Genomic DNA, 24,807 nt, shown 5'->3' on the forward strand with positions numbered 1-24,807 from the left:
CAGAGTATGCATAAGTCTATTTTCGCCACTGTGTTGACTGAGCTGCGTTTGTTTTGCATCAGGTTGTGTGCATATATTTAATAATGATTTCCTATTTGTGTGTCTGTTTAACTACTCATTCCTGTTTTTCTTCTCGTTTATTATGTGGTAAGTATTCCATATGTATTCTTAACAGTTTTACATACATAAAAAACAGTTAACATTAGCTTGTTTCCTGTGTTGGTGAGTGTTTTTGAAAAAAAAAAATTGTTATTTTGAGACATGCGAAAAAGCTCTTCGGTGAGTTGGCCTACAATTTTTCCTTCAGTTACCTACCTCAATCGCAATAATTTTTCAGAGAACGCTAGTTTTGTGCTACTAGCTAGTCTGCACTCATGCACAATACGGAACAACTGATTCCAGATGAACACTACTAGTAAGCCACTACAGGCAACCAGAACACCGAACTAGTTAAATAAACACAAATAAAGTGATGATGTAATGTACGGCCTGCCACTCCAGTCTCCTGGCTCTGCTATCTTGCCTGGTCAGACCAGTCGAGTACCTATGCAGTGAATCAGGACTGGACAACCACTTCAATACTCACACTTAAATAACACCACTGCAATTATAAAACAGTTCATCCTTCACTAACGCTTACTCAACTTTATAAACATTTTCATTTACAGCAATTATTTTCAAAAATATTTCTGGGTTTATGAAAACATCTTACATGGAATAGACACATCTGCATTTTATAAGGTACACGGAATGAGAAAATCTGCTTTAACAAATTATTACGGAACATTTTCAGAATAGTTATCATTAAAACTTATAAAATTAAGACAACAATATATAGAAATAAAAATATGTATTTTTTTTTACGGAAAATAAAAGTTTGTAAATATCACAACAGTGTTCGTATTTTCAACAGCCTCAGACATAAAACTATACAGTTATCAGTAATTAAAACGCTGCAACACACTTCATCTTTAACTCTATAACTTTCAGACGTAAAGTTCATTTGAATGATCGGTTCAGATATGAAAATAAATTTCATTTAACGTGACATCAAAATTAAATATTTAAAACAGTATTAAAATCACATTATAAACGAAAAAATCTACATAAACAAATTTACTAGAATTAATATGTACATAGGTAAATTTCGTATGGTTTTAATGACTGTAAAAATGAACATATCGCTAGCAGGCATAGATAAATTTCTTTTTTAATAATGCACTATGATAGCTTGGAAAGTTGTTTTAAATGCTGGTTCATTTAGGCAAGATTAAAAAACAGTGTTTCACTGATAACATCTTTTAAAAAATTAGCCTTTTTAAAATTAGTGTTGCAATATTTTAAAATCATGATTAAATAAGCCATCTTGGCAATAACTTGCCAAGTAACACAAACATTTTTACAGTATGAATAGTCAATGTATCGCGCTAAAACATTTTTTTTCTGCAAGAGTCATTTTAAGAAATTTTTTCAACAAAATTATAACAAGTTTAATTTGATTGTGAATTGTTATCAATAGTATATTTATTCAGGATTACTTAGCAAAAGTATAAATAGTTTCGTATGAAAATTTGTAGTCACAATCGTAACCTGTCTGTGTAATTTTACCTGAGCCTGTTTCTAAATTAATGCTTTTTTTTGCAAAGGTTGGCACTCCTGTTAATTTTTTTGTTGCTATATTTAAATACTTTAAATTCGTTGTATTTATTCGTCCATTTTATTTAACTTTGTTTTTTTTTTCTTTTTAACAAAGACAGCTTTTATTATTTGTAGAAATAATACATATAAATTTTTAGGGATACATTTAAAACACTTTAGTTTTGAAACCAGAGACAAGTGAAGTATCTTCGTCGCTAGCCCGTGGCTTCGGACAGTTTGACGCCAGTGGCGTGTGGAGCGCAGCTGTCGACGAGACTTGGAAGAAGAACGAGAAACATAAGATGTACATCAAGTTCTGTCCCTGCCCGAACACGCCCGAATATTCACCTTCGGCCAACCTCGGGATTTGTTTTATTTTTGCGCAGGAAAAATGAATTCAAATATTAAAAGTGGTCGGTTAGGTTAGCTACTTTAAAACACTATGGACGGTCAGTTAGGTTAGTATAGCTACATTAAAATAAACAGATAAATATAAATATATATATAAATAAACCCGAGGTTGGCCGAAGGTGAATATTCGGGCGTGTTCGGGCAGGGACAGAACTTGATGTACATCTTAGGCTTCCCGCTGCGTACACGCGTTACGGACGTGACGATGTCACGTGCAACAACCGACACCGTGGCTGGCCTCCACACGAACATAGACAGTTACGGCAAGTGCCAGATATATTTTAAAACGGAAGGCCTGGGTGAGCAACTACAAACAGTTTACCAGCTTAGTGAAGTGGCGCCCAGTAAAATTTAAATGAATCTTCTTTTTTTTTTGTGCTGTTAAAAAAAAAAGTACGGTAGCAGTCGGGCAAGTTTAAAGGGTGCAAATAACTGACGTTTTCTTCTTGGTGAAGTGGCTCCTTATTTGAGCTTCTCCCGTTTGAATGCTGTACTTTTGTTTACGAATATTCGACGTCAAGAAAAATGCTTATTTATTTTTGGTAATTCTTAAATTTAACATAATTGGGTTTGTAAACTGTTTAGTTAGTAAAGTTTCACGTTGCTACAGTAGTATGCCGGTGTCATATAAAATTAAGGAGTACAATTTTAATATTGGTATATAGGAATAGGCTCCGGTATTAAAGTTATAAAATTTCATGTTTTAATTATTATAATGTTCATATATGTTTAGCCAATAAATAACTTGAAGAGTTACAATTATGTACAAGCAAGTTTAGCCTTTATTTTTTTTAGATTTTGAAAGCTTGTAGTGATATATATACATATACACATATATATAGGCCACACAGGATATATCTAATAGTTTTGTGCAGGATGGTGAATTTAATTTTAAAAAATTTCAATAACTCTAAAATTAAGAATATTATTTTATTTATTTATAACCGTCATTGAAAAGCCTATAAACTGTTTTCGGCTTGACATTGAGTTCACATTGAATTCTGGGACATCCTGTATATAGCGTGAATTGAAACTGAATGTGCAAATTAATCGTGTTATGTTATGTCATGTTATGTCCCTTCCTTCCCTTTTATAGTCTAAAACAGTTTGTTACTTTTTCCTTCAATTGTTGGAGATATTATTGACCGTATTATTTTATTATTCCTTGTTTAATCTCTTTCTTCAACAAGATGACCTAACCAAGTTACGGCGTCTTTCTTGTTTCGTCTTTCCAGCATGTTTATCCTCTACTGCGGCGCCAGTGTCGAGCGAGACGGTAAATCTGGTTTTCACGACACACGAGGCTCATGCTGTAAACTGATGCACCGATAAGATGTTTAAAATATATCGTAGGTACCGCGTAATGAACAGTAACTGATTCAGTAAGAAAACCATCTTTTAATTGTTATATATGATTTGATATTGTAATCATTGTGTTTTTGGCAGCACCTACAGTTAGCAAGATGATAGCTAGATAATCAGCTTAAAAAATAATTTGAATATTTTTATATGTACTGCTATAAATTTACAAACCAGATGTTCCTTTTTTATTTTATCGTTATTGCAATAGGTTCCTTAACATACCTCTAACCAAGATACCTCAAGAAATCTTATTACTCTAGACCACAACAAAATTCGTAGAATCCATACATAAAAAATTTGTGGATAAAAAAGTATTCTTGGCAGTTCCGATGATAGTTTACTGTTTATTTAAGTATTTTATTCCAAAGAACTTATTCTATAAGAACACCATCGTTGGGCAATATACTATGTCTGATAGATCATGGAGTAACATCCACATTCTAACCTACATAAACAAAATTTGTATTCACTAATAAATCACGCGAATAGGCTTTTAATTTTCTCCAATACTAGCAAATACATCCATGGACAACTTTAAAGAGAAAGCGAAACAAACATACAAACGTAAATGCAGCTACAAATGATGGACGACACCTTCGGGTCATAAAATCATGACGGGATTAATGTCACTCGATTTCTGGAGCATCTCAACAGCTAACATATCAATGTGAAGTTCACAATTTAAATTAAATTATGAAGGCAAGTTTCATTTTCTGGACATTTTGGTTTCCAGTACAAAATGACATCTGGGTAAAGTATAGGTATTGCAAATTTACCCACATAGCTATAGACTTAATTACAACATCTTATAACTCACCTGAAATGAAAAAGGCTGTCAATTTCACGGCGAACTCGACGTTGCAAATATCGTCATTCAACTACCTATGGCGTTCAGGCGGTTTGCTTCGGCGTGGGTGTCATGATTATGGTGTCGTAATTATGACGACATGAGACACGAAGCGCGGACTGGTGATAATTCGAAAGCGTTGTTTACCCAGTGGCTTCGTACATACTTTACGAGCACAGCTGTGTGACAAACTAATTTTCAAACATCAGCCCTTGATGCATGAGTTCTTTGTAATATTAGTTCCTAGCAAAATAAAATAAAAAAAAACTCTTTGTTAACATGTACTTGAATATTAACTGTTTAGGTTTGATTTCACAGCATGTGGTGCATCGATTGACAATCGTTACAAATGGGAGCACGAGTTAAAGTCATACAGCGTGAAAATACAAAATAAACCACACTTTAAATGACATATGACTAGATAAGTGGTGCAGCATAAAAATTTATGTGCAGAACGTTTGAAAGAAATCTGAGAGTGCAGATAAGCTGTGCGTCATATTCCATGCAAGATGTGATTCGGAAAGGTGAAGTGGCTGTGAAACAGTATTTAGTCATTACCTGGCGGCTCGCCTGTCTGTTCACTCAAAGATTCATCGTCTTCCTCCAGAATGTCCTCCAAGTCGTAGTTATACTCTCCTGGAATCTTATGTTGTGCCTGAAGTTTAGGATAGACTTCATCTGCAAAGGAAATAAGTGATTAGTAACAGCATTTTCGACATTTAAAAAGTAAAATCACAAACCTAACAAACTGCGTATTTTAGCAGTTAAAACCAAACAAATAACTGCGCAGGATTGAGGTTTTAAAAATACATGTCCGCTCATTTAGAATAATGTATTGATGTTTGTTGTTTACCATTTAGGCTACCGTTCTCTTCGTAGCAGGTTAACACATAAGATTTTAAGTCTATGTTTTTTTTTGGGAGGTGACTGTAAAGCTACAATAATTAAAATGATTTTTAGCTGTACTTAAAAGCTAAATTTTAACGACGTCTTCTGTCATTTTCACGATAAGCATTAGCTTACTTGTGAATTTTAATATTAAATGTTGCATTCAATATTGATTTTTGCATCATGTTCCCAAGGAACAAGCAAATAAATATTGATGTACTTGAACTGTTGAATAATATTATGACTATAATTGTAATATTTCCCAAAAGTTTAATACTAGGTTCCAATGGAAGAGTTGTCTTTAGGTGATTGGGCGCCGCTCTATGCTTGTTCCGGGCACTGAAAACCGGCGACAAACCGTGGCCACTGACGTGTTGCCATATCTCCGTCGGAAACCTCTCCGTGTTCCCGAGGAGAGAAAGAAGTGGGCTCTCCGGACGAGCCACGCCAGCCTCCAGCTGAGAAGTAACCAGAGCGCTCACCGTCACGTGGTCGTCTCCGGCGGCCGCGCGGAGGCCTACTTCCCAGTCACACCCGATCCGCCCCAGGCACATCTCAAGTTGGCGCTCGCTCGAGCAACTTTTCGGTCAGAATAAAAAAAACGCTATTTGGCCAAGTTTTACAATTTAAAATAAGTTGGAGTATTGTAAATGTAGCTGACATAACCTTACCTTAACCAACCATTCAGCTAGACGTACGTAAACACACCCTACAAAAATTTTAATAAACTTATTTTTTTTTTAATTTTATTGGTGTAACTAGCCTTAACTAACCTTCTTTTTACTTTAAAAGCAAAAAAACCGGAGATGAACAAACTTGTATTATTTGGGCGTTTGACTCGGGGAGAGTTTCGCGGTGGCCAGCAGACTAGCAAGTGTGGCGCCAGCCATATTTAACTGTATTTCTGGCCTTCTAGACTAATGCATGGACTAAGTCTTCTTGAAAATAACGATAGCTATAGCTTTCTTAAGCTGGAAATTCAATTTCACCTAAACTTAATAACTTATGGTAAACATTTTTAGCCATTCTAGGCAGTGAGGGTTCACAACCACTAGGAACTGCTTCGTATTTTCTTACTAGATCCTTTGTCAGTTTACACAGTTGACACAGTGTGTCACTTTTATGCAAAATTTACACTTATACACTAAAGGAATATAATATGAAAAAATTTTGAAGTGCAAGTTATCAAAAATATCAAGGATCTTGCTGACATTTGGAATCAAAATTGAATATTTACCTTATATTAACTAACAGACAGATGTAAAGCTTTCAAATGAAATTTTTAAGCATTATCAGGGTCTGTCACAATTCCTGTAAATACTGGTTTTTTTCCTTCTATCCTTGCAGTTAGTTCTACAATGCACTGTTATGCTCCCTCCCTAACCAAGACATAAATGAGTTTCACAATATATGTTGATCCATAGGAACATATGATCTCACTAGCTGCCCGACCCGGCTTCGCACGACTATACTAATGGAAAAAAATTAAGCCACATCGCCCATTTACAGTAATGGTAAATAAAAAAATATTCAGTGAACATTTATTACAATGCTGTATAATGTACCGGAGAGAAAATGAATAGCACCGATGGTTTCCCGACTCGTGCACGCAACGTACAACTGATGTACCCGTACTTCGCTACGGCAGTCTACAGGCAGATCACTCTTGCGCCGCTCATTATACTTGCCCCTCCTTGTGGGTACGCCACTGCCGCGCGATACCCGTTGCCATGGAGACGCAGAAGGCATGAACAATGCAAAATCCTGTTCTCATGCAGACGAAGTACCCACTGTTGCCTGGTTTTAACCACCCATGGGATCTAATTTTCGGAAAATGTCATCCTGCGTAACATAAGGAACATTACTGTGAAGTTTCAAGTCTGTAAAATATATATACTTGAAAAAAAGGGCAATAAAAAACCAAATTAAACACAGAGAGAGGAAAAAAACAATAGTTTAGGTTTGCGATTTAAAGTGATAAAAAGTATTTAAATACTAATTGAACTCTTATGAGGGTACTGATTGCTTCGTTGTTAATATCACACGGGTGTTTTTTACTTGTATGGGAAAATTAAGAATGATAAGGCATCTAGTGCGTGGCAACAATGTTAATAGGCAATAGGAAATAAACTTCTAGCGCCTGCGGCATTGTCAACACACACTTCGTATGTGTACTGCATTTGATTCTAAATTGGACTTTTAGTAAGGATCCCTAATGTTATTGATAATATAATATAGCCTATAGCCTTCCTCGATAAATGTACTATCCAACACTGAAAGATTTTTTCAAATCGGACCAGTGGTTCCTGAGATTAGCGCGTTCAAACAAACAAACAAACTCTTCAGCTTTATAATATTAGTATAGATAAAGCACATCATCGAACACAAAATAAAACAAAAAATTTTCCGGTAAAATAATCCAAGTAATAAAATAACATTTGAAGATGATATCTGTATGTCTAAGGTTTTATAACAACACACATCGTATAATACATTAAAAGCAGGCGATATGTTCATCAAATACTTCAGAATATTTTATTTTTCAATTACCTCATTACAATACAAGCCACATCTGGAACGCCTTAAATCACAGGATCTCTTAACTTCAAGAATAGCGTAACTATTTCTTTATTACATTCGCTTGCATCTGTCTAACACTTATAATAATATAATGTTAGAATCTTTAACTAGCTACACAAAAGGACGTTTGCAATAATATAGATTCTATAAAAACCAGGGTGACAGGCTTGATTAGGATAATCATACAAATTAGTAAGTATCGGTATAAAATACAATGACATTTTTTTTTCATAATTTATTCATTGAAGGGCCATTTCTAAAATTTTAACTCAATTCCTTCCTTGCATTTGTTGTTATGCCAAAAATATGTTCAATAGTTATTCACTTAGTGTAATATCATGGGTGTAAAAAATGACGCAAGTCTTCGTAATTATCACTACTTACGCGACTTCAACATAAAACTTGGTTACGCACTGCTGTTATCACCTTTATGTTACTGTGTAGGAACATTTCTCGGTATTACAAAAAAAAAAACACTGTAATATAGAATTCAGAAACTGAAAAATGCATGATCGTTACATTAATAATTGAAAAAAAAATTCATAACCACGTAAGTCTGAAATCAACACAATCAGAGTGGCTTAATATGGATAACATAACAGTTTCACTTTGCCAGCCAACGTAAAAATATACAATTTTGAGAATCACTATGTTACTTGTATTTTAAGCTTTTGAAGCAGCTTGTAAAACTCTGATACAACACCGGACACGGACACAATTTTTAGATACCAAATCACCATAGAATTTTCTTTAGTAGACTTGTTTAGTTACCTGGCGAGACGTCTCTGTAATGACGTACCTGACTCCGTCCTACAGCTACAGTGCACGTCTGACGCAGTGCTTCAAACACGCTCACGTGCACTGCTTTACAAACCTGTCAGCCGGTACCCAGTCGCACTGCCAGTGGCATTTCGCTCGCTGGGAATGTCATCCATACTCAGCCTACCATATGCCATCAGACGTGAAATACTTTACACATGAACCTTCTTTGAAGATATTCTAATACATCATTTTTATACTTTAGTCTTTACATTTCATTTAGATATATTATTTCTCTCCGTAACAGTGACATGTGTAATCGTTTATGTTTTAACTTGAGTGTTTATTTTTGTTTAGATTTAAAACCCGAAAAAAACTGTCAAGCAGCCAATTAATGAATTGTGCTCGTGTCTAAAAAAAGAAATAAAAATTAATACATAAACTGTGTTCTCAGAAAGAACGCAAATTTCTTGTTTCCGTAAATAAGTTTTATAAGTAGCTACCATATAGAATATGTGTTTCACACCTAGATTTTTTCGCGGAAACAAACCAAGTATGCTTTACTCTCTGGATGAACGAGTAAACTGCATCATATGTATCAGTGAGTCATTTATTACCATAAATGAATACGTTTCTATGAGCGACTCCCCTGCTTTCGAAACAAGTTCATGACAAGCTAAAACACGCCAGCGAGTCATTGCTTGATACGAATGTGTTTCTATTAGTGACTCCCCTACTTTCAAGGTCACGTTCATGACAACCATAACTGTTTCAAATTCTTGATTCACTGCCACAAGACTTTCATTAATCTTGGGGCAAGGCCATTTCATATAGTTTGATTTTAAAAAATTTCGTTAACTATTTAAAGGTAGGTAATGGAAAAAGAACTCAATCATCTTTTACCAACATTTTGATGTTATAAGCCCAAACAAATGTAATTTTATCGGTGAGTTAAGATTTATAAATAATGTTCACAATGAAAATCAAAACTTTCACTTTATTTTAATCGAATTTAGGTATCTGGGAATTCTCACATTTATTTTTCTGTAATGTTGTGATCTCTGTGCTTAGTTCCAAGGACTGAAAATTATATTATTTAATAATTTAAAATTGAGATAGTAGCACGAATACAAATTATTTAAGGGGTATGACAACCATCAAAAATCTATCTACGAAATGCAATTTATAATATCAATGCCCCACAAAAATAAAATACATTCGGAACCTATGCATAGTAAATTAACATAGTCTTGGGTGAATAAACATAGATTCGCTAGTCCTTTTCTTCTCGTTACTTGCAAACACACAATTTATCGAATGGAAGTATGGTAAAATATCGGGGTTTTCTTCAGGAATCAAAAGAAAATAAATTTAATCCATACAAATAAATTGACTTACAATAAGAATGTTTGCATAAGAGTTCCCAAAGCAGTGCAGGTCCACCAAATTTCACCGAAATAAGTGGTCAAACTATATACAGGTTTAATGATACGTTATGAGGCGTATTTGCCTCAAAAACGGCGTATATCAACAGCACAGCATACCCCGGGATGCAAGTGAGCTCTCGCTTGAAACACCAAACGGTTGATAGAGACGGTTTGGTATCTGGAAGACCAAGGTGCCGGGTACATGCCTTCATCGCCATCACGCACGCGCTTTGTAAACTCAACAGGGTTATACGCACACTGCACTACTTGTATCTACAGATTCAAAGTAACAAATTTGTCTTCAGTACAAATTTTATCTGCAAAATACTTCCAAAACATAAACGTAGGGAGTTTAGTGATCTTCTCACTTGAAAATGCTCATTTATATATGTGGATTTGAGTAGTTGTCTTTAATATATTAACATTACATTACAAATCCTCAATTCGTTTGCATACCTAAAAAGTGACTTTATTATCTCACAATCAATGTGTATTGTTAGAATAGTGTGTACACTGTGCTTATTTTGACTTTGCTTACAGGCAGCGTTAAATATCTAAAATTTCAAATATATTGAACTAGGAGATTCATATTTGAGTCATATGAAAAAAAAATCATCCCGAGAAAACCATTCCAATGTTTTTTACTTCCTGATGTTTTGTAATTGTTTAATAAATAAATATTTCTTTTTCATGCATTTTTGTAGAACAAATATTTCATATAATGACACAATATGTTATTTCCATGTTTTTCGGAAGATGGCTTCCATAAAAATTCTGAAGCTTAAACAAGTTTTTTTTAAATGTCCTAATTCCATTAACGAGGCCAAGCATGGTGTTGTACCAATTGAATTTCTTAACTAAGAGTGATTTCTATAAGAAATATATGATTGTCCAAAATAGGTCTTAAAGACTAAGGTCATATTGATTGGTTAAAATAAATATACAACTCCCAGATAATAGTCAATACCCTATAGTATAATCTGTAAGAAGTACGTGGAAATTAAGTACAGTGATCATCTGTGACTCCAACTGACTTTTGATGCAGTAGTTACACCTAATGTTCTCAAAAGTAGTTTTGAATTATTTTGGCTTTTTTATGTCTTACTATATGATCTGAACACCGGGAGTGGGTCTGACTCCTGTGAGAGACGGTGTCTCTATAGATTCTATAGATAATCTATAGATTAAATTGATCTAAAATTTTTGATACATATTTAAAACTTCACAATATCGTTTATCGTATGAAATTTGACTTCAACAAACTTATACGCCATATGCTCTTTATCATGTGACAGTAAAACGCTTTCTCGTATGTTTGAATTTATTAACGAGATATGGGCGATTTAGTACATCGAAAAATGTAAGATATAAGCTTTCCATCATAAGGACGCATGCTGAGTCAGGTAACTACTATGCAAGTCGACCATAGTGAAGATTAAATATCTCAGCTTCAATTTAAAGCGAGCAAAAACTAAGGTGAACTTGCAGAATAATTTTTGGCAATTTTCTCACTTAACCCACCCGAATTAACTTGGAGGAATGTTCTGTCAGTCGTTAATTAATTTAATAATTATGTATGAGAGCAGCTTTTCCGTACAAAAATTTTAAAAAAAAATTTAAAAAAAAGTATTTGAGATCGTATTATTACCTATCGTTAATGATTCTACACAACGGCATTGTGATTTTACAAGAAATATATCTTCTGAAAATATTGTGTTATTTGATTTGCGCCTGGTAGAAGACGAAGTGTGATGGATCTTGCAGTTGTGAAAACTATGAAAAAAATATATTTGATTTTATAGATTTAAAAAATTATTTATTTATATTTATTGCAGCAGGTCTAGGTGATTTGTAAATAAATAAAGTTTTGGTTAGGTTAGCTACTTTTAGGCTAAATACTTTAGATTTTTTAAATGTAGAATTAATTTTTTTTGCACCGTGACCTCTAGGAATGTTCATAAGGGCAGATGAGAGTGACTGCATGCTATTTAATCGTAGATATTTTTTGTGATTTATTTTCGATTTTGGCTATGAGTTAAAAACGAGTAAATATAATTATAAAATTATTTACATCATTTTAATCCAATATGTACTGACATTTTAAAGTCGGTTTAATATGTGCGCTCGTAGTCGATTGTACGGTATTTTATAGTGCTTTGATGTCTTTATTGATGTATTGTGAAATTGTAAAGTTATTCGCCAGGTGAGTTTTCGCATGAATTTTAACCTTTTTTATTCTTAGGCTGTTCCTGACTGCTTCTGATTTTCTCTGTTTGGTGTGACATGTCCTACATTATCTTCCGTATGCTTGCTCTGCCCGTAACGATTTTTTCCTGGTGGCATAGTCTGGAAATTTAATCTTGCCTTTAACACTGTTTTCGAGTGATTGCGCAATACATCTCTTCTCCCCCCCCCCCCCCCAACCACCACTCCGGCAGCTGTACTATAGCATTGTCCTTCGGTGACGATGGTCGGTACCTACTGTTTAGACATAACAGCATCGTTGCAACTTCTATATGCATCATACTGCGACTCTGTCGCACTCTGCCTAATTTCGCTGGCATTCTTTTGTCGTAGGGCATTGTGAGGATCTCCTTGGCTGTTAATTGGAATGGGGAATGGGTATAAATTTCATTCCATAATTTGTACCAATCTTATATGATAGTATCCCCCTTGTACCGTGGTTAGAAGCATAGTACACCTCTTGGACGTACGTTTTCAAAATGGTTTTTTCTGTCGTATATAATAAAAATAGGGGTATGGCAGACCGTTCTTTTGTACCTGCTGCTGGGTATACGGTATTCAATATGTCCCCTCTGTGGTCTAACATACTTTCAATATATTCCCTCCGAGGTTCTGTATTTATTTATATTAATGTTATTTAAGCCCTTCACATCCCGATTGTGCTGTTGGCCCCATGGTTAACTCGCCTGCCCCCTAACCCACGATCACTGGTATGATCATGGGTCGTTCCCAAGCCACCGTACTGTGGATTTTTATGCTCCATGAAATTAAATATAAATTATTGCTACACTATAAAATATAGCTACACAACCTAGAATCATCTGTGACGTCAGCCAAATTGGCAGACATCTGCAATCGACACTAGCGCTGCCTGGCAGAAAACAATGGAATTAAAATGGTGGCCATGACATCATACGACATGCTCGTCGACAACTGATGATTGCTACAGACAAAACTTAGGTAGGGGGGAGGATGGCTAGGATGGATTACCACAATTTATGTCTTGGATACTTTCGTCGTACGATGATTTCTCTCAGAATCCCTGTCCGTGTTCGAAAATTTCACCTACTTGCGCACCATAATCATGGTACACGTACCATAATTATAAGGCCAACTGGAATAGTTAACTCAGAAACCTGAGCTCCCCTTACTCGCTCGCTGTGACCACGAGCTGAGTCTCTCCAGAGTAAACACGAGTTGAGTCTCTGGTGTGAACATGTGCTGAGTCTCTCTGGTGTTAACACGAGCTGAGTCTCTCAGGTTTGAACACAAGCTGATTCACTCCAGCATGAATACGAGCTGAGTTCTCAGGTGTGACCACGAGCTGAGTCTCTCCAGCGTGAACACGAGTTGAGTCTCTGGTGCGAACATGTACTGAGTCTTTCTGGTGTGAACACGAGCTGAGTCTCTTGTGTGAACATGTGCTGAGTCTCTTTGGTTTCAACACGAGCTGAGCCCCTCAGTTGTGAACACGAGCTGAATATTTCCAGCGTGAACACGAGCTCAGTCTCTTGTGTGAACATGTGATGAGTCTCTCTGGTGTGAACACGAGCTGAGTCACAGCGATGTGACTACAAGCTGAGTCACAGCGATGTGACCACGAGCTGAATCGCTCATCTCACAGCTCACGCTCAACGCTTCTCACTGCAGCTGCCAGCGACTACCAATATGCCCTAATGTAAACTGAAAATATTTGTTGTGGGCATTAAGAGGCCACTCCAGTGTTTCAGGTGCACTACGCAACCCGCTTTAACTTCATAAGATTCAATGCTATTTTCATTTTGCTTATAACTAATTAACTAATATAGATTTCGAAATGATGCTTGCTTGATATGTAAGACAACGATGCTCTTATCAAAGCCCCTTTCTTCAAAAACGTGCATAAATTATGGTTCAAACCTAGACAACACACTTATGCATATTAGTAAAGATTAGAATAAAACCATAATTTATGCACGTTTTTGAAGAACGGGGCTTTGATAAGAGCATCGTTGTCTTACATATTAGTTATAAGCAAAATGAAAATAGCATTGAATGTTATGAGGTTAACGCGGGTTGCGTAGTGCCCCTGAAACACTGGAGTGGCCTCTTAAGTATTAAGCTTGGTTAGAATTTACTGTATACTAAGAGTTGTTAGCTATGACCGGCTAAAAAAACTTCATCCTTAATTTGAAAAAAAATTTATAAATATTTTAATACTTATTTAATTATACTCAACATTTTACGCCTAAAAGTCTATACATTTTAACAATTATTTGAAATAAGCATATATGGCATTATTCTTTGGCGTGAATTTACACGTCACCAATGTCAGTTCTTATTTCCTGCGATCATAAAGCAAATCATTTTAAGAGAATCTTCGAAGTATGCCCGTCATGGGACGAAGAATAGCGCATTTCTCCGATGCCAGTTTCGACGCGACGTGCTACGCCTGGTTCCCCTACTCCACCCACCAGCCTACAGCGCTGTCCACGACTGAGACTCAGCCGAGGCCACGGCAGCTCGGTCAGCCGTGCTGTGGGATTGAAGGGGTCGTTACCACAACGCCGAAATACCATAACGCTGAATGTCAAAATTGAACACAACGCCGACTGTACTACAACGCCGAAATACCATAACGCCGAATGTCAAAATTGACCACAACGCCGACAGCTAGAAAACTGCTGTGTACCACAACGCCAAAATAACAACTGAATGAATTTGTGTGTGTTTCTTATATGTACCTTAACGCCGAAATACCACAATCAAACCTAACCTAACCTTACATAACCTAACTTTACCTAGCATATCCTAGCCTAGCCTAACCTAACCTAGCCTAACCTAACTTAGCCTAACCTAACCTAGCCTAACCTAACCTAACTTAGCCTAACCTAGTCTAACCTAACCTAATCTAACCTAACCTAGTCTAACCTAACCTAGTCTAACCTAACCTAGTCTAACCTAACCTAACCTTTGTGGCAGTCCTGCAATGACATTTTTCGGCGTTAGTGTATTTCGGCGTTGTAATTCGGCGTTGTGGTACAGAGCAGTTTTATAGCTGTCGGAGTTGTGGTCAATTTGGCATTTCGACATTGTGGTCAATTTGGCATTTCGGCGTTGTGGTAAATCGGCGTTGTAGTGCGTCCCCGGACTGGACTGGAGACGTGCAGGTGGCGGAACAACAGCAACGACGCAGTCCGTGTCGACTCACATAACAACACGCTTGTCCGTGATGAGCAAGTTGCACATTTTTCCAAGTTAAACACCTCACGCTCATGGGAACATTACTCAGTTCGGAAATGCGTAAAGCCACACACTATGTATTTCCGAACATTTTAGGATATTTTCACTAAAGGAAGGCATGGTTCTACTTTCAATTCTGGATTTTTGGGAAGGTTTCTTTTTCTCAAAAGGACGACCTACTTCGGGAAGTTTAAATTCTTGTTAAAAGGCTAAGGTTAACATCAAATAATAACATACTATTTGAAGTTATTTTGGGCAGGATACGTTTGATTCTCTTGAGCTTCGTTAAATGGCGCATCCTCCTAGTCCCAAACTTCATTCCTTGCAAAGGCAGCAGCATGCACAAACAAAATTTACATTGACAATAAAAACAAGCAACAGACAAGCAAGGGGTCTTACAAATACAAACAAGACCAAAACAACAGCAACGTGTCACAAATACCATGCAGCTTTAATTGGTAATATTTATCTCAAAAACAAGTTTAAAAATATGTTTCCATACATTGCGTGCTTTTGTTTCACTTCACAGTTGAAGAGATCCATATCGTGGAATGTAGCATGCTACACTTCAAAATAAAATAAATTATAATTATGCAAAAATTATGTTAATGTTTGAAGCGATTTTCTGTAACATGACTTAATATTGTTGAAAAATATAATGTAAACACAGACAAACAAATAATTACTTAGCATGAAATATGAAAGAAAATTTTTATGAACTTTAATGTAGCTAAAAAAAGCACACAAAGGTCATTCAAAATATATACAAACCAACTAATATCAATATAAATATTAGTTACTTAATTGTAAGCTTTCATTTGAAAACACACACTTTTTTATAGCTTGAACAACACATATATAATATTTTCAATTATAATTTATAAAATGCTGCTAGTATGACTGCTGCGTTGACAATTTTTACAAAATTCAATATAATATGGTATATGTATGTATATAATAGATGCTTTGTGTTTCGTAACAGAATATATATTTATATATAAATATATATTTACTTATTTATTTATTTTTCACAAAACATACGTATTTATTTTATGTAGGGATACATTAAAAAATATGTTGTACAAAGATAATACATTTATTTTAAACACACGTTCAGTGTTTTACCTCTGTTTGAATATTATTTTATTATAAAACAATATTATATGCAAAATACACTAGAGTAATGGATCTCAGGTGCCTAACTGATATCTTTTAAATCTCGCATTTAGTTAACAAAGGTCATTAATTTTAAATTCTGAATAATATTGGCCTAATTTTAAAATTATTTTATTTATAGAAGCAACAAGGGATATTTTCATGTATTATATTTATAATTTGTTACAAGTATTATTTTTGTAACCAAAAGATTATTGACCTTATTGATTATTATAGCAATGTTTCTGGTTAAAATTTGGGAGAAAAGTGATTTAATGTCAATCGCTTACATCGTTGGGAGTGGTTTTCTCCAAAGAGGTTTCCCAAACGCACTCCGTGAAAGAGGTTATGTTGCCGGCACAGGACTACCCGGAACCTACCGTCCGGCTTGGTTGACGGTGGTCCTACCTTTCCCGAAGCTCACCGCGATGGTAGCCCCGGGACAGCAGTCCCGCGACAACCTTTACAAGACCAGAGCGCACTGCAAATCTTCAACTAACGGCGCACGGACTCGGGTAGAGACGTGCTGCGCTTCCTTTCTGTGGTGTCAGGATCGAGGTTAAACACGGCAACAATGCCTGATCTGTGCACCGCTGAACGTCTGACCGGCTGCTACCACCGCCGCGTCTGCTGGGAACGTCTCAACATGCGACGTTGCCAACCATTTTGTAATAGTTTTCAGAGTTTGTCAATTGTGTACAGCGATACTCGAGGACCAACCGGGCACCCGGAATTTTTTTTGAAACCGTCATTAGAAAGGACTTCTTATTTTCAAACAAGAGGGTGCATAAAGCTATAATTAACGCAGGGTGTTACCCGTGGTTCCAAACACCCCAATAGCGTGCTAGGAAACGGGGCTGTAACGATTTTTTTATAGTAGAGTGAGAAAAAAAATATTGCACTCATGAACCGAAATCTACAGACCGCGAATCATGTAGCTACCTTTCCCTATCATTAACTTTGAACGTGGCACTCCCAAAGAGAATATAATGTAAAATGGTATATGTGTGTGGAAATGAGGTATTAGGATTGTCGCATTCGGTTACAAGACATGCTACACAGTGCTGCAAACAGGCTTCAGTCTGCTAGTTCCTCGACCACCTTATTCACACAGGGCATTTAACATATAGCTTACCAGTTTCATTGGATTTTAATAACCTATATGCAATAAAAAGGCATTGAGTTATTTTTGAAAGATTTTTCTTTTTTTAATATTTGCCTGTTTAAATTATTTATTCTAAGCCTAAACTGTGACAATAGGTGAAACAATCTTATACTCTTAGATAGGTATGCCACTCGCGAGACTTGGGAAATAATAAACTGTGGCGTGACGCCTCAGCATGCTCAGCTACCCGTGAGGTGGAGACTACACAAATGGCAGTTTATAAATCATATCATTGTTTATAAATCATGTCTTGCAAAATAATATAAAAGAAAATGTCTTTCTTGTAAGTCTAAATGAAGTACGCTAAAACGGTTTTTTAATCATGTTTATGTATCGCCAGCCTCATTTAAAAAGGGTTTAAATTTTTTATGTTGTGGAATTAATTTTAATCATCCCCCCACCCCCACCCTTACTAAACTATGAAATCTATGTAATGGATGCCGTGAGTTGAATTACATTTACATGGTCAACGACTTCACGAAAGTGTAGCAGTATTTATTGTAAATTCTTTGATTGAACGACGGATGCAAGAAACTCGCAATCTGATTTACAACCAGGAAGAGTAAGTTCTTATGTCGGAAATATAAACCAAGTCATATAAGTACTAAAACATGCAGGCATGCTAGGTGACAGAAACGTAACAGAGTTGAAACCAAAATCATACATATACATTTTTTAATAATTGAGTAAAAAATTCGTTTATATAGGTACCATTCGCGACAGTAAAACAGACCCAAAACCATGCAAACAAGATGTTGAAGTATATGGTAAAACATAAAGCCACAAAAGAAATGTTTGAACTTTCAGTATGATGTGGTCACTAAGAACCAGCTACTGTAGAACACAAATTAATTTATTAAAAAACATTTAGTTCAATAAAAGCTTATTTTCATAAAATTTTGATGTGATCGTAAAATATCTTGACATTTAATTTGACTCATTATTACTGTCGAAAATTAAGAGAAACAATTTTGAAGAATCACATCAGAACGATTTAAAAATAAATTTTAATTTACTGCTTCGGCTTGGAGAAAAATATTCCGAGCTCACTGGAGCAATTCTTAACCTCGTAGTATTTCGGTGGTTGTCGGAGCGTGTCGGGCCAATTTATTTTCTACAGAGGCCAAAAGAATTAAAGCATTTAGTTTTGGGTTGAATATAGAACATTCAGGAAAATGTTAGCAAGGAAGAACAGAAGATTAACCAAAATTAACAGAAATTTTTAAAATAAAAATACTAACAGAGAAAATGTGAATGTAAAGAAAATATAACATCAAGTTTCATGGAATTATTTTATCGCATAAAATTCAATAAAATCTTAGCGCATGTGTACCTTCACACAGCTTATTTATTTGCATGCGCTTGGAGAAGTTTTTAACATAAATACGAACAGTGGATTTAGGAGGCGCGACCATAAAGTAGGTCTCCCTGGCGCCATTTACAGAAACAAGGCACAATTACATGGACAAATTTGTTGCAACAGATGCTGCAAGTGTTCAGCCGTTTTTCAACATATTCGCCGCCGGACTCGAGATATTCGTCATGCCGTGGGATCAACGTTTGAGTACCTGTGTCGTAGAAGTCTGCCGCCTGGGACTGAAAACACTGCGTGACTACCATCTCCGCATCTCTGCCATTCTCAAAACTAAGGAAGCCTTCTTTTCACAGACGAGAGAGCCAAAACCCGAAGTTTCCCGAAGTTCATGGTTTTTTTTCCGTATCTTTTATGTAGCTATCCTAACCAAATCAACCGTCCACGATGTTTTAAAGTATTAGAATGTAGCTAACCTAACCCAATTTGGCATTAGTATCCTATTATCAACACCGCCATATTTATTTACAATGAACAAAAAAAAACCGAAGATGCACGATCGGTCGTTTGGCTCTCTCGTCTGTGAAAAGAAGGATTCCCAAAACTCTGACGCTGCCCGGACAGGAATTTCCTGAGGTGTGGGATCACTGGTGGATGGCCTCCCACTGCGCTTCTCATCATGCACACTTTGTCGGCACAATGAACGCTGTCTGCACCAGCGACGCGCCATCTGCTTGATAATGACGTCAGGCCCATAGACCCGACCCATTTGACGATGAGTTTCGATCGGCGCTATGCTCTGTGCATTAGAAAAACTTCATCACTGACCGCACTTCAAAGTCGGCGGGAGCTGGAACATGAGCTCCTTGCACACGGACAGCTCGGTCGCCACACAGTCGCATGAACAAGCCACTCGGTGGCCCGTGTCAATGAACAAGCTGCAGAGAAGTGCCACAGGGGAAAGTAGTTTGGTCTCAACTCAATGCTATAACTAGAGACAGGAAAAATTCGCGAATTCATTTCGCGATAGGTTAAAATACAAATCCTTATACCTCAGTGCTGCCTCTGCTATTGGTTCACAACTCACCTGGATGACTCTGGGCCAATGAGAAACACCCAACCAAAGCTTTATCGAATCACAGGCTGCTACGCTGGAACGTCTCACAAGACAGCAGCCAATGAGTGGGTGGCATTTGACCGAGTGTACGTAGAACTATGGAGTTCATCCTACAGGTCATTGAACCCGCGAATTTTTCAGGTCCCTAGCTATAACTAAAGGGTCTTATTTTCTTTGAAAACCAGCAAACTGTGCAGTATTCATAAGCAACCGAACAACTAAAAGTCGTTAAATTTTTTGAAGTAAATGGTGGCAAATTTGATTTTTTTTTATTGCTGGGAATATTCACCAAATATGTTTAAGTTTATCTATTTTTCATTACGGAACAACAAAAATACTATGTTTAAATACTTTATCTTTGGTTTCAAAAATTAAAAACTTCATAGCCACAAATTATGAGTGTTAACAATCATAACATCAGTTTCAGTGCAAAAAAATACACCCGTGCACACGTCTGCAAAGATGCACATGGCAGCCATGCTTATTTCATTGCCACCAAGAGAATTCAACTCAACTCAATACGCCACTCCGTTAACGAACCATACCATAAATTATGAACTAAGAATGTTTAACATATAACTGTTTAGGGTTAGGTATACTTCTTTAGGTACGTTATGAAAAAATTTTGAGAGTGAATTTTTACGATGCGCGCGAAACATGCAACGAAATTTTCACATGATGAAAAAGAGGCTACACACAAATAAAATATATATGTGCTTTTAAATCTTATAATTTAGTGATTGATATCGAATACTGGTCTATATCGTTAAAATAATAGGTTTTTTTAATTTAATTGAGTGTAGACTTTACGAATCGTAATTATAATATCACTCTAGTCCTTTTATTATTTTATTTCTATTAATTATTTGTATGCCAAATTAAAGTTAGTTTTTTTTACTACGCCAAGTAAGTATAAACTCTAACACGCACTCATTTTTTCAAATCTAACAGAAACTCTAATTTGTACAAAAAGTCGAGCTTTAGTTAATGAATGTAATATTTTTATAAAATTTACATTATAATTTGCATCCACAAAGTTGCATATTCTTGCTTTGTCATTGCTTGTAGCATCCATGACAACAAAATCTGGGACGAAGAATGTTCACACCTTGGATCCCAATAGCTAGCTGGGCCTGACTGTTCCAGTGATAAAACAGCGCGAACCAAAGAAGCCGCTGTAAAGCAATCAGCGCGTGTCCAGTGTGTGAGTGCGTCTGAGCAGTGACCTCCTGACGCGCGACTGGGAGTGGCCCGTGCAGAAAGCTCCACGCCACTCTGCGGTGCGACCAAGACGCGGGGAGTTGCGTCAGCCCACTACAGACGCGCGACTGGGAGTGGCCCGTGCAGAAAGCTCCACGCCACTCTGCGGTGCGACCGAGACGCGGGGAGTTGCGTCAGCCCACTACAGACGCGCGACTGGGAGTGGCCCGTGCAGAAAGCTCCACGCCACTCTGCGGTGCGACCGAGACGCGGGGAGTTGCGTCAGCCCACTACAGACGCGCGACTGGGAGTGGCCCGTGCAGAAAGCTCCACGCCACTCTGCGGTGCGACCGAGACGCGGGGAGTTGCGTCAGCCCACTACAGACGCGCGACTGGGAGTGGCCCGTGCAGAAAGCTCCACGCCACTCTGCGGTGCGACCGAGACGCGGGGAGTTGCGTCAGCCCACTACAGACGCGCGACTGGGAGTGGCCCGTGCAGAAAGCTCCACGCCACTCTGCGGTGCGACCAAGACGCGGGGAGTTGCGTCAGCCCACTACAGACGCGCGACTGGGAGTGGCCCGTGCAGAAAGCTCCACGCCACTCTGCGGTGCGACCAAGACGCGGGGAGTTGCGTCAGCCCACTACAGACGCGCGACTGGGAGTGGCCCGTGCAGACAGCTCCACGCCACTCTGCGGTGCGACCGAGACGCGGGGAGTTGCGTCAGCCCGCCACAGACGCGCGACTGGGAGTGGCCCGTGCAGACAGCTCCACGCCACTCTGCGGTGCGACCGAGACGCGGGGAGTTGCGTCAGCCCGCCACAGACGCGCGACTGGGAGTGGCCCGTGCAGACAGCTCCACGCCACTCTGCGGTGCGACCGAGACGCGGGGAGTTGCGTCAGCCCGCTACAGACGCGCGACTGGGAGTGGCCCGTGCAGACAGCTCCACGCCACTCTGCGGTGCGACCGAGACGCGGGGAGTTGCGTCAGCCCGCCACAGACGCGCGACTGGGAGTGGCCCGTGCAGACAGCTCCACGCCACTCTGCGGTGCGACCGAGACGCGGGGAGTTGCGTCAGCCCGCCACAGACGCGCGCCACCGTCTCCCGTGTGGAAGGCTCCCGGCGTACAAGATGGCAGCTTATGGATACCTCCTAACTGAGCGGTTCCGAAAAGCTGTTCCGCGGAAGCGTGTAGTTCCGTGGCAGGGTCACGTGGTTCCGTGAGTCCACTGTGCACGTGCGAACGCGCACGGAACATACAAGACGATTCAGACCGAACGGCTGTATCCACCAACGATTAGTAAACGTCTTTTTGATATGTGATTCTTAATGCACATTTCGCATGCTTACATTACCGTTCTAGTGTTATCTGGAAATAAATATCCTTCGATAACAAATATTGTACCAAATCATCTGCCAAACCTTCAAACCACTGTGTGGCGTATTAATATCTAACATTACAACGTGAAAACGATTAGGTATCTATGGTCTTTAACAATAAGGTGTAACATAAAATAAATTTGGTTTGAATGTTCACAATTATTTTTCAAATAACTTCTTTAAAGGAGTTGGGGTTCTGCCAAAAGAAAGTCGAGCGTAAGGTTCCCTGGACGAAAAGAAAATTGGGAATCACTGAGCTGACTCGCCACTCAGTGGCACCACGCAAGAAGGGCCCTAACAACCGAAACGATGCTACTGCAGAGAACGCGGGAAGTACCTTTAGTGCATGCCCCATTCCAAGTCATTGCTCTGTCACACAAGTTCAGTCGCTTAGCGCAATGTAAGGTTTGCTAACTGCAAGATGAGAGGGAGACTTATCTTGTGGAAGCACCTCGTCTAATATGGCGTGAAATATATTCATAAACGCTTGCTTGTTTTCACACGTGATAACTCAAGGGAAACAAGGAATTTGTCTTCAGCAGCATCAAATAATCAACATAATTAATACAGCATATTTGAAAGACACGAAGAAGCTAATGGCATTTTGTTTCGAAGTAGGTCAGACTACCGCCTCATGAATTTTTTTCCTGGAATATTGCCTCCACCTTTAAAATTTCTTCAACATTAACTAAACATTGACCATGACATTGAAAATAAAGTATCTTACACTCTTAAAGTACAGCATGAAAATTTTTAACGTAAGAAAAATACTTATCATTTCTCGTAATTTTCTTTTTCAATTAAATTACAGTGATGTCAAAGATAGTTTCCGCTAAACGTTTTACAAAAGAAATTTTAAAAAATATATATCTTTGGAAAGTTTACATTAATATTTAAGGATTTAAATAATTGCATATTTTAATTTTCTTGAAATATGTTTGCTCTGAAACTAAGAAACGTAAAAGGTTGTTCTTAAGCATACACAAATAAATTAAACGAAACAGAAATTTTTCTGTATGCTGGCGGCAAGGAGAGATAACTCACCATCTTTGCAAATGCTAGGTAGATAGTGTGGTTGCAAAAATATGTGCGTGCATGTTTAATTATTTATCAGTGCCATCACTAGATAGCAATAGCAAAATCAAACTTATTAATGCACCATTGATAAAAAAAAAAACTGACTGAGTGAATAAAGGTGTAATGACGGATATATGCTTGTTTTCTTAAAAACGCAAAGTTGCCATTTCACATACGTAAAAATATAACGTATCATAGCAGGTTTTAATGAATTTTTTTCAGCAGTTTATCGATAAAATTTGATTTGTATTACGTGGTAAATGCCTGACCAAAGTTTACAACTGTTTTTAACTTTTGCCCCGTTTAGATCACTAATTTCCTCTCATAAACTCATCTTAATAACCATACCCAAGGAAAAAATGAACTAAGCAATTACAAATTTAGTCGTCTTACACTGCAGATAAACATGCAAGGAAGATGACAGAGGCAGATTGAATTGATTACATATGGGTAGATCCTAATACAGCGTAATTATAAAGTCCGTGAAACATTTCATAAAATCGGTACAGCGAAATGGAAAAGAATAACGTAACAAATAATATACTGCGTGAAATAACAACTCTCAAAGTTTTTTTGAATGTAGCGCCAAAAAGATATTTTAAAAAACAACCGACAATGGCGCTAGTGCATGTAGTTGCTGAAAATGGCTGTGAACCAGGCAGAGAAAGCCTTTTGTGTGCTTGAATACGCCCGTAGCGAATCGGTAGTAAGTGTCCAAAGAGCTTTCCATGGCAAGTTTAACAAAACACCACCAGTTTACAATAGCATAATGAAGTGGTACAAGGAATTCGAGGAAGACGGCTGTTTGTGCGACGCAAAACGGTCGGGTCGGCCAGGCGTGTCACAACAGACAGTGGATTGTGTACATGACGTGATGGTGCGGAGTCCCAAGAAGTCAACTTATCGGGCTAGTGCAGTATTGAACATCCCTCAGCCAACAGTGTGGAATATTCTTCGTAACCGATTATAAGATTGAAGCCGTACAAATTGCAGCTTCTGCAAGCCATTAGCCACGATGACAA

General features: G+C 37.7%; 1 protein-coding gene across 1 annotated transcript in view; it reads right to left on the minus strand.

The window, feature by feature from the left end:
- LOC134528958 (uncharacterized) overlaps positions 1-24,807 on the minus strand; it is a 267,148-nt gene that overhangs the window by 113,266 nt on the left and 129,075 nt on the right. The window contains exons 14-15 of the mRNA XM_063362626.1: positions 15,616-15,699; positions 4,817-4,936 (exon numbers count right to left, since the gene is read on the minus strand). Coding sequence (XP_063218696.1) covers positions 4,817-4,936; positions 15,616-15,699 — 204 coding nt within the window. The remainder of the gene's footprint in view (positions 1-4,816; positions 4,937-15,615; positions 15,700-24,807) is intronic.

This window comes from Bacillus rossius, chromosome 2, assembly GCF_032445375.1.
Source record: "Bacillus rossius redtenbacheri isolate Brsri chromosome 2, Brsri_v3, whole genome shotgun sequence".
Lineage (NCBI taxonomy): Eukaryota > Metazoa > Arthropoda > Insecta > Phasmatodea > Bacillidae > Bacillus > Bacillus rossius.